This window comes from Lycorma delicatula, chromosome 3 (assembly GCF_047948215.1).
Source record: "Lycorma delicatula isolate Av1 chromosome 3, ASM4794821v1, whole genome shotgun sequence".
NCBI classification, from domain to species: Eukaryota; Metazoa; Arthropoda; class Insecta; order Hemiptera; family Fulgoridae; genus Lycorma; species Lycorma delicatula.
The window spans coordinates 27,290,492-27,302,853 of record NC_134457.1 but is presented as its reverse complement, the minus strand read 5'-3'; the positions used below and the strand labels follow the sequence as shown (position 1 = coordinate 27,302,853).

The window sequence follows — 12,362 nt, the reverse complement described above, 5'->3', positions numbered from 1 at the left end:
AATTGAAAGCCACGTTTTCAGCTTTGCGATTGGCAGAGCGATGAATGATCCTTTCAGCTTTTATGTAAGTAAAATTATATAAGGTATGTAATTCATCTGTTAACTTTAAATCCGAATAGGTTTTTTTTTTTTTTGATGGAGGCGAAAAACGCTTTCGAATTATCATCGTCATTAACATAGATTATAATTAGACTGAAACAAAAGTATAAATAAAAAGCTTGACCACTAATATTGCAACTAAATTATCACTAAAAACATAACTTGAAACTAATATCACAGTCAGAATCTTAAAAAATAAAGTGTAATTATTTAAAAAAGAAAAACAAACAGAAAATATAAAATTTAAATAAATATAAATAAAATTTAATGAACTCCAAGAGTGTAAAAGGTCCCTTCTCGAATAACAAAAAATTTAAGAACTAAGATTAAAACTAAAATAATATAAATAATAGATCTATATTTAGTAAAAATTCTATGATTATTTTTAGTAAAAAAAAAATTGTAAAATATAGAAGAGAATACAATTGAATTAAAAATTGCCACATGGCAAATAATATCAGATTTTATAAATCATTTTGTTACTTCGTAGGATTAAAAATATCCGGTCTAATTTTTTCTATCATTGTTTACAAACGGCGAATATTTCTCGGTAATTTAAATTTAAGCTGTAATAAGAAAGCGAGTCCGACATGTTCTATATCACCGTTACTTTTTAATCTTTAGTTCTATGTAAGGAACAATTTAGAGATCCGGAGTAACAGTACACAGTGAAAAAATAAAGATGCTACGATTTGCTGAAAATATAGTAATTCTAGCTGAGAGTAAAAAGGATTTAGAAGGAACAATGAATGGCATGGATGAAGACCTACGCAAGAACTCCGCATGAAAATAAACAAGAACAAAACGAAAGTAATGAAGTGTAATAGAAATAACGAAGATTGACCACTGAATATAAAAATAGGAAAATAAAAGATTATGGAGGTAGAAGAATTTTGTTATTTGGGAAGTAGAATTACTAAAGATGGACGAAGCAGGAGCAATATAAAATGCCGAATAGCACAAGCGAAACGAGCCTTCAGTCAGAAATATAATTTGTTTACATGTAAAATTAATTTAAACGTCAGAAAAAGATTTTTGAAAGTACCTTTATATGGAAGTGAAACTTGGACGATCGTAGTACCTGAGAAGAAAAGATTAGAAGCTTTTGAAATGTGGTGCTATAAGAGAATGTTAAAAATCAGATTGGTGGATAAAGTGACAAATGAAGAGGTATTGCGGCAAATCGATGAAGAAAGAAGCATTTGGAAAAATATAGTTAAAAGAAGAGAGACTTATAGGCCACATATTAAGGCATCCTGGAACAGTCGCTTTAATATTTGAGGGACAAGTAGAAGGAAAAAATTGTGCTGGTAGGCAACGTTTGGAATATAGAAAACAAATTGTTAGGGATGTACGGGGTACACTGAAATAAAACGACTAGCACTAGATAGGAATCTTGGAGAGCTGCATCAAAACAGTCAAAAAACTGAAGACAAAAAATTTTTTTTAATTTACGACGCATTGTTGCATAATATATGCGTTCGAATAAGTCAAGCATAATACTACGAATTGTACGAAGACATTAAAATCTAATGTGACGTAATCTGGCCGATTGTGCTAAAAAATATTGAAAAGTTTTTAAAATCTTGGTGCTAAGTACATTTTGCTGGAAGGTTCATTAATTAATTGTTAAGCTTTGAAGAAATTTATATGAGTTACTCTTGAATCTATATCTGAATATAATCGGAATAGTAAAGTATACATGGACTTATTCTCTATCAGAGATTATTTAGATTTTATAAAAATTAATATTTAATGATAAGAGTTGTGAATTATTTATAAAATAATTTTTTTTTGTTTTACTCAAACAGCTTAAAAATAAAAATACTTAAAAAAATATAATTTTTTTCAATTAAAGTAAACGAACTTTTGTTTATAATGGAATCCTAATACGTAAGGTTTTTTTCCTTTCAGTGTTGTAATATTGTATGTTTCAGTATAGACATAAAAAACTATTATGATACACGCATTTCACTGGTGTTAGTATTGTTAGCAAAAAAAAAATAAAACCGAACACTGAACATATAAAGGGCATGGTTGATGTATTACAGTATATAACAATTCATATGGTGTTTTCTGTGTTAGGATACTGTACACGAAGACTATTGTTCTAATCCAGTTACTGTCCGTATAAGGCTAGCGAAAGATTAATATTATCTACGGACATATAAGCACAACTACACAGCAATTTTATTTTTTTTTTATATATAGTACTTATTTTTTTATAACGTTATATTGCTCTTAACGTAAGTCATTTAGGTACATTTATGCAGCTTTAGACTAACGTTATAGTACTCTTTAATTTTTATTTTTTTTATTTTCATAAAAATCTGATGTGAACGTCGCATGACTTCCTTGTACGCCTATTAAATTACATACACACATTTTTTTGAATGAACACTACATAAAATTTTATTTCATTAATAAGTTATGATATTTTTAATATTTTTTTTATTGTTATTGAATTATTAAAAAAATAAAATATTTAGATTAAAAAAAAATGTTAAAAAAAAGGAGATGAAGTCGGATTCGAACCGATGTGTCTTCCCCTTGTAAAATTCAAAAATTTCATTAATTAAAATTTTATTTGACAATAACTCTGAAACCAGTGAAAATAAGTACCACTTGTTATATATTGTTGAAAATCTCTCATTGAGGGCTTATTGCTGCAGTTAAGAAATATTCAAAATTCATTTTTTTTTTTTGGATTTTGGGTTTTTCTGGACACTTTTGGTTCAGTCGATTGCATTCAAAAGGGGAGCTACATAATTGGATGTTTAACAGTCCTAAATCCAAAATTTCAACATCCTACGGTTAATAGTTTTTTTAGTTATGCGAGAGATAAATACGTACGTACGGACGTCACGCCGAAACTAGTCAAAATGGATTCAGGGATGGTCAAAATGGATATTTCCGTTGAAATCTGATAACCGAAATTTTTCGCGATCACAATACTTCCTTTACTTCGTGCAAGGAAGTAAATATGGATAAAATTATGAATACATAAACGTAAAAATATTTAAATACGGCTTAGTTTAGATAATAATATATTTGCCTCGTTTCCCATCTATGTTAAAAAATATTCTTTGTCAAAAATATTCTTTAATAAAAGGAACTTTTTTGAGTTTTTATCTCGTATTAATGTATCTTTTAAATGTGTAAAAATGAATATGTATGCTATTTAAAATTAACATTGCCGGCCTCCGTGGCGCAAGTAGTAGCGTCTCGGTTTTTCATCCGGAGGTCCCAGGCTCGAATCCCGGTCAGGCATGGCATTTTCACACGCTATAAATTCATCTCGTCCTTTGAATCAATGCCTAACGGTGGTCCCGGAGGTTAAAAAAAACTAGTTTTCGGTTAAACTTATTATTTTATTATTTTTTTAATAGTATATAATAAATATATATCTGAACAGTTTCTTTTTTATTAGCCAATAGAAAAAGTACAGATATTTTTGTTTATTAAGAAAATATGTTATAATGATTTACTGCGTTATTAAAAAATTTCTTTGAACTTATAGCACTACACAAAAGAAAAAAGTTAATAAACATGTTAATACATAAAAAAGCGTTTACTTTTTTGATTTTTTTTCTTATTTTAAATGTATATTAAGAAAATATGTACCGTAAATTATCTAACGGTCTAAATAAAAATAATTGGGTTGTTTTTTTTACAAAATGATATTAATCTTTTGTACTTAAATATAAATTTAAGTACAATTAAAACAATTAATTTCAATTAAAAATAGTAATGTGTGTGTGAATGTGTGTGTGTGTGTGTGTGTGTGTGTGTTTAGAATCAAGTTAGTTAGATTCCACACACGAGATTATTAAAGGTCTTTCCATTAGAAATCCATCAAAAGAATTAAAAATGTTTCATATAATGCCGCTTACAAACGAATCATGAATACCAACGAATAAAGTGATGTAATTTCGAGGACTCATTGTGTAGGAGTTATATAAATAAAGTGAACTAATAACAATGATGAATAATCGGTAATATTTCATCTGGGATCGGTAGTTCTATAAGTTTTTTTAGGTTTCCAGGGTACTTGTTCATCTTTTGTTTTACTTCCCACGCGCCACAGTCTTCCATACATCTTCTATGTCCTTCAGCAGTCATAGACTTACAACATTCTCATTTATCACATTTCACATTTCACCATTCTCCTTTCGATTACTGTGTACATTATGATTGTTATCAGTAATCAGTGGCGGCTCCTAGCTAAAATTAGTGGGGAATGCTGCTCCAGAAATTTTTTTTCTGGGCCTTTTCAAGGGCATGGTTAAAATTTTTCTGTAAAATAAAAGAACCGAAAAAAAATGAATCAAATAGAATAGCTGGAAGAGGATAATTATGTAATTCTATTCTTTATCATGTTCAAGAATATGATACATTGAATAATGTGGTAAAAACCCGTATTCGTTTAACCGAATAAATAATAAAATGTCAATACCGGTAATATTCTTTAGTATTATTAGATAATAACTTAATAAAATGTTCGCTTATAAACACTATAGTCCAATGGTGCTTAATTTAAATTTCTATATACACAGAAACAAATACATAATTAGTTTTTACTAATTACTTTCTCTTTCGCCCTTCCAGCGTGTTTTTGGACAAATTTGGCAATCAAAGAGTGTCCTTGCTTCCGCCATATTCTGATCACTACTGAAAAAAACAACTAAACCACTTTAATATTCTTTCCACCGAATTATTATTTACAATAATTCAAATAAATCCATTCCTTAACATAGACCCTGAAAACTTTACACCATATCCAACAAACATATCCACTAAAAACCACTCCGCATGAATGATACTTATTATTTTCATATGCAATTCTTCGATCAATTTCTAGAAAACATCTACATTAATCTTTTCTAGATTAAATAACAAAAATACATGCATTAAAGAAAATCCGGAAAAACAACAAATTCAAAATACAACCTTCCTTTATTTATCCTCGTCTATTATCCTATATTTTGTCGTTTATTTTCATTATCTTTTTATAACAATTTGTTTATAGCGATGTTTTCATCTTTTTGGAGATTATTTTAACTTTTTGCCAATAAAACTTAGTAAAAAATTAAAAATTTTAGTAAAGCCAATTCTACCATCTAAAAGTACGTGTTTTACGTCGCTAATAATTATTAAATCATTTTTAAATTTAAAAAATTACAATAAGTTTTTCTAACCGGAGAAGACGCGAGAGTGTACTTTTCGTATAAGAGACAAATGAAAATCTGTTATAAAAAAATAATAAATAGCCTATATACATATCCCTTATAGAATTGTCAGAAAAGACCTGAAAAAGTAATTCCAACAGTGACTTTAGTTTTTCGAAATTTGTTTGTAAGTACAGGACTGAAATCTACAAATTGGGAAATTTTACACTTAAATAAGAAAACCGGAAATTAAAAAACCTTCGAAGTACTTTAAAAATATGATTAATTAATTATCTTGAATATTGGTTATATGTACAATTTTGAACTTCTCAAATATTTTTAATGTATCAAACGTTATGGGCATTTGATGAAGTCGGATTTGAGCCGATATGCCTTCCTCTTGTAAGATCCAAATATTTCATTAATTAAAATTTTATTTGGCTATAATTCTGGAACCAATGAAAATAAGTACTACTTATAATATTTCATTGAAAACCTCTCAATGATTTATTACTGCAGTTAAAAAAAATTCCAAAATCCAATTTTTTTTTGATTTTGGGCTTTTTTGGACACTTTTGGTCCATTCGATTGCAGTCAATAAGGGAGGTGCACAACTAGATTTTATAACAGTCCTAATTCCAAAATTTCAACATTCTACGGCTAATCAATCGTTTTTGAGTTACGTGAGATACACACGTACATACGTACAGAAATCACGCCGAAACTAGTCAAAATGGATTCAGGGATGATCAAAATGAATATTTCCGTTGAAATCTGAAAACCGAAATTTTTCGCCATCACAATACTTCCTTTACATCGTACAAGAAAGTAAAAATATATTATTAACAAGTATACACCTGACTACTGAGACATGTACTAACGAATCGGGTTTTTCCGTTAGTGATCGGTACATTCCGGTGCTAAGCTAAGAGGGACGAACACACACAAACCCACATACAAATTCCCTTTAGTAGGGTATGATAATAAAGATTATATATATATATATTTATTTTATTAATATGATTAATAATTAGTCACTAATAATTTCATTATGTAATAAAGGTAATTTTTTTATAGTAATAATAAATCAAACCGTGGTAATAATTTAAATAGTATTGTTGATAAAGAAAACCATACACTGAAACTCACATTAAATCTAAAAAGAGGAATCTATTATTGTATTAAAATTCAAGGACACTTCATGAATAAATTTATTTAACAACACATAAAATTTTGCTCTCTCAATATTAAGTGATAACTTTCCTGGGTGTTTTGTTGTATTGATACCATTAAAGGAATAAATAAATACATTGTACAGTTATGAAAATAAAATGGCAAATATGAAGTTTTTTTTTTTTAAATATACATCGTCATAAATGTTTGAATTAAAGATTCCTTTAGGTGAAAAGAAAAAATTCAACAGAGGAGAATGAGCTGAAGAAGGAAGAGCTAAACAGTACGAAAGAATTGAGAACTTCTGCAAGAAAAAGAAAGAGACTACATAAAATAATATTTGTTTTCATGGTCCTTTAATGCCTATCCGCGAAGATAAACAAATAAATATATTCTCATAAACTTATCCTTATTTGGAAAATAGCTATTTTGTGTTCATACAAATTGTACGTTTTAGTTATTACATTAAACGCTCTATTACATGAAAAATTAATTTTAATCATTTTTTTAATGTGTGGATAATTATTACAAATTGCATTGACTTGTGATATGAAGATCGATAAATCCCTACCCCGAGATTCCAATTTTGGTAATATTTTAATGTATTTATATTTGTTTATTGAATTAAATTAGAAAATATGAATACACGCATATATATATATATATATATATATATATATATATATATATATATATATTTTTTAACTGACGTTGAATTACATGGTGCTCCTATTAAACGATCAATTATTTATTAATCGGAAGGGAATTTAAACTTTTAATGAATGTTTCCTTCAATTTTTTTTTAATAACAGAGAAGGAATTCCTATTGCTTCCTACTGCTATTAAAAAGCATTAGGTACTACAGTAATAATTATTTTCTGAGCAACCGGTCATTTGATCAGTTACAATATCAATTAATAATTGCTGACGTCATAGTAGTGGTCAGTGGTGTTTGTTAGTACTGTAACTAATAGCTATTGTGTTTAGTATACAATTTTATTTTTATGACATTTGCATAAAATAATTAACAGTCTACTTACAACAGTATTGTTTATCAAACAAACATTTATTCGTTAGAGAAAAAAATAATTTTTATACTTCACAACTCCGCAAATGTTATCTATTTACTATGTATACATTATAAATAATTATTTATTTTTAATTAGAAAATTTCTTAATGTGTTTTTCTTTTTTTACTTTTCTTAGAATGAAAAAACATAAAAATAATACTAGAAACAGTAATGACTCGTTTACACATCCAAACTGTTAAGTCCCAAGTGTAGAATAATTGGGCGATGCATCAAAATTAGATTTATTTATTCTTAGAGTTTATATAATTTTTTTATAATTTAAGTCCTTCACCATCTTCAGAAATTTTAATCTCACGCGTATCTTGTTGTGTCTGATGTTTTAATTTTAGTTTAAAAACCAGTAAAAGGTGACCAATGTATACTTTACTTTTGTAAATAAATTCTGCTTTTAATTATTTTTAAGGAGGGTATTACTTTTTAATTTGATTTTTCATTTTTTCATTCATATTTAAATAATTTTTTTACATTCGTTTTTTTTTTGTTTTAGTAGATATAAAATCAAAATTATAATAGGTAGTCTAAAAGGTATTGAGGCTTTTGTGCATGAGATAACGTTAGCGTATTTTGGCAAAAGTCGAGGAAGGCTGCGATGTAAGCAATCATGACATTACCCCGTCACCAAACAGCGTTAAACCGTTTTGAGAAAGCTGAATACAAAAAGAAGCTCGACGTTTGGGTACCGCACGATCTGTCTCAGAAAAATTTACTCGATCGAATATCTTTCTGCGAATCTTTACTGAAACGTATCGAAATCGAGCTGTTTCTGAAGCGGTTGATCGCGAGTGATATAAACCGGATAATCTACTACAACAATGTGGGAAAAAGATCGTGGTCGAAGCTAGGAGAAGCTCCACGGTCTTTGGCAAAGCCCACACTGACGCCCAGGAAAGTTATGCTGTGTTTTTGGTGGGATTAGAAGAACATTATGTATCACGTGTTGCTGCTGCTAGGCAGAACGTTAAACTTTTGGGTATGCCAAAGAGCCAGGCGAAGAGGGAAGGAAATTCTTAAAAAGTGGCAAGTTAGGTAGGACAGATCGTCGAAGGGGAGGTGGACCAAGCGCCTTATTCCGCAGATTGGGCCATGGCTGTTGAGAAGGTACGGTGAGTTAGCATTCGAAATAACCCAAATGTTATCCGGCCATGATTCTTTAATAACTATCTTTATGAGCGGAAAAGAAGGATGTCAAACACTTGTTTGTACTGTGGACAGAGTGACACAGTGGAGCATACAGTGTTCCACTGTGTCAGATGGGAAGAGGCGAGGCGTGAGGTGATCGCCACTATTGGTGTTTTGAAACCTAAGAATTTAGTGGAGGCGATGATTTTTGGGAGGCGAAACTGGGACATCATTAGCAAAATGCTCATTACCATCATGAAGAAAAAAGCTCAGGAAATTATGGAAGATGACACCGACGAAGAGGACGTTGGGGTGTTAAGAGTAAGGGATGAGTCCATGAGGGAGGGATACTGAGGTGTCCCACTCTCGATGATTGGGCAAAGACTCGGGGAGGATAGGTTGGGGTAAAAAATAATTACTAAGGCGTAAAGACTCAGTCCCGGCCGGCTGGGTGGCGATGCTGGAGATTTGTTTTTAGCTGGGTCCAGCAGAGCTGCCTGGTGGTGTGTTAGAGGCAAAGGCACACCCTGGAAATGTGTAGTGTTTTTTTTGAAAGCGAGACCGGTACCAGGGGTTTAAAAAAAACGTTAAAACACAGACCTACATTTTTGAGGATTAGCGCGATTACATCTAGCAATTCAAAAGAAACGGCTTGAACTGGAGTCGTTTACTACGCTGACAATGTCAGACCGCATACATCTTTAACAACCCGTCAGAGTTTAAGAAAACTTGACTGAGAGGTTTTAATGTAACCTCCGTATAGCCGGACCTGACACCGTCAGACTATTATTTGTTTCGGTATCTGCAGAACAGCCGGAATGGTGTAAAATTAGTTTCAAAAGAGTCCTGTGAAACCCACTTGTCACTGTTTTTTGACCGGAATGCACAGTAGTTCTGCAGCGACGGGATTATGGTATTCCCGGAAAAATGACAAAAAGTTATAGAAAAACCATAAATGTATTCTCAAGTTTGACCTCCAAATGCTCAATACTTATTAAACAACCAAATATATATGAATAAAATAAAATAATTTACTTAATTTATTCAATCATCCGTCTTCGATTTCTTTTGCGTTAATTATTTTAACGCGTTTCGAAATATATATGTTTCATCGTCGAAGTCGTATGACTTAGGGAAGATCGTTGAAATATTACTATTAATAAAATTGTAAATAATGCAAATAATAACTATGCACAACACTTTTTCACACACCACTGTACACAAACGGTTTGAATGAAATCATGTAACGGATAAATTGAGTAATATTTTTTATTTTAACAGGTTTTTTTTAAATTTATTTAATTAAATATTAAGTTAGGTTAACTTTTATGAGCAGTAACCTTTCAAAATTATTAATAAGTTTGTTATCGTATTCAGGCAATTTATAATTTTTATAATATTATTTATTATTATGTCTTTTTCTAGTAAAATTTTAAAATGTAAAAATTAATGAACTTTGAATTTATTCGTTCACGTCATTCAGAAAACAACCTATAATTTATAATGATAATGAGGTTATTCGTTCTACCAATTTGACTTAATATTCATCTAAAAGAAAAAAGAATGTGCTCTTTCTCTCTCTCTCTCTCTCTCTCTCTATATATATATATATATATATATATATGGGTGTGTGTGTGTGTGTGTGTGTGTGTATATATAGCGACGAGCTGTTTATACTTTTTCGGATTCTAAACAAAAAATAACCTTAGGAAAAATGGAAATTTCTCCTTCGTTCTCCCCCTGTCTGCCGTTTTGTTATTTTTATATAAAAATTTATATCTCAAGTTCGAATAGACGAATCACATTAATATTTGGTAAGCGTTTTGGTAAAATTTTTTTTAAAAGTAGCAAAAAACCAATACTTAAATACCATCGAAAAATACAAAATGGTAGCCATGTTTATTTCTCAATCCGTTATATCTCCATAAATATTACTTTTATCAAAATTTATCTTATTTGCAAAAATATTAAGCCTTTTATTTTGAAAAAAAATCACATTTCATTTTTTAAAATCGGTTTACTAATATCAGAGTTACGGCAGAAAATTGATGTAATTTTTTGTCTGTTTTCATGTCCACCACTTTACGTTCAATTCGATTAAATTTTAATTCTTTTTATTAATTTTTAATTCTAGTATTGTAAGTTAGTCTCTAATAAAGTAATAATTTTCTCACAATAAAACCTAATAATTATGATACAAAATTACATCAGTTTTCTCCCATAACTCGACTATTTGTTAACCGTTTTTAAAAAATAAAATGCCACTTTGTTCAAAATAAAAGGCATAATATTTAAGCAAATAACATACATTTTGATTGAGCTAATATTTATGGAGATATAACGGATTGAAAAATAAACATGGCCGCCATTTTGTATTTTGCGAAGGTATTTAAGTATTGGTTTTTTGCTACTTTTAAAAAAACTTTTACCTAGACGCTTACCAAATATTAATGTGATTCGTCTATTCGAACTTGAGATATAAATTTTTATATAAAAATAACAAAACGGCAGACAGGGGGAGAGCGAAGGAGAATTTCCATTTTTCCTAAGGATATTTTTTGTTTAGTTTTACAAGTAGAATCCGAAAAAGTATAGCCAGCTCAGCATTTTAGAAACACTCTATATATATATATATATATATATATATATATATATATCTCATGCAAACTTACTGTTTATGTATTCTAATGATGAGAAGCAAACATTATTGTTCTATTTATATGCATTATACGGAATATATGTGTAAAAATTAATTATTTGTTTTTAAAGTTGTTAGTAATTATATAAATCATTATTTATATATAAATATATGTACGTTCGTAGATATTGAAAAGGTTGTAATGTCTTCAACAGTTGAAGAGTCCTTAATATTCATGGGGAATTAACTGACCATTGCAACAATATTTAGTGTAAAGCAATATTTCAAGGACAAATTTGACGCATATATATTTTCCTTTTATATGTATCAAGATTAGCCTGTGTGAGAATTTTGACTATCGTGTGAGACTGCCGAGAATAATTGTTTTGTATATTTGAATGAGAATAATGTGCGTACGGTTTAGTATAATACATCATGTCCTCTAGTGGATATTGTTTGCAGGTGCTGCTAGTCTTCTACAAGGATGATTCGACGTGTCGATCTCTGGCAGCTGCAGCTGATAAGCTGGGATATCGTAAAGAAGTCATCACTAAACCAGAGCTTGTGGTTGATGTTTATCAGGCGCATGCCGTCCAGCCTCATATCGTTTTTATTGACATGCGTTTTCCAAATTTTCCTGGTGAAAATATTTGCAGGTATGTGTCGCACTTTTATGTATTTTAATTATTAAATGTTAATTTATTAAGATTATGTTCCTCGTAATTTTACAAGTTGTTTCATATTAAACTTTCACGTGCAGATAAAAATCTGGTCCATATAAATGTGATTTTTTTTCAATCGGTTTTAACACGGTAGTACGCATTTTTTGTGATTGTTGTGCCTTTTCCTTGTAATTTCTTTTTTCTCTTTTAATTTCTTTTAAAGAAACTTTTTTTTATAATTTCTCATTCGTATAATTTGTTAAAAAATGAATACTTAAGAAAATTTTACACGAATAAGGTGTTAATTGACAAATGAATTTGCGAATATCATTTATTTATTATATATTGTTTCAAATTAAATTTTAATGAATTTTGTTTTCTGAACTATATCCTCAGCAGTTAAATTAATAAA

The 12,362-nt window shown here is 29.5% G+C and overlaps 1 protein-coding gene across 8 annotated transcripts in view; it reads left to right on the top strand.

Annotated features, from left to right (window-relative positions):
* Window positions 1–12,362, top strand: part of LOC142321485 (high affinity cAMP-specific and IBMX-insensitive 3',5'-cyclic phosphodiesterase 8-like) — a 1,158,933-nt gene that overhangs the window by 1,025,083 nt on the left and 121,488 nt on the right. For all 8 annotated transcript variants that reach the window (XM_075359602.1, XM_075359603.1, XM_075359607.1 and 5 more), the window contains one exon: window positions 11,751–11,944. In XM_075359602.1, the coding sequence (XP_075215717.1) occupies window positions 11,751–11,944 (194 nt within the window). The remainder of the gene's footprint in view (window positions 1–11,750; window positions 11,945–12,362) is intronic.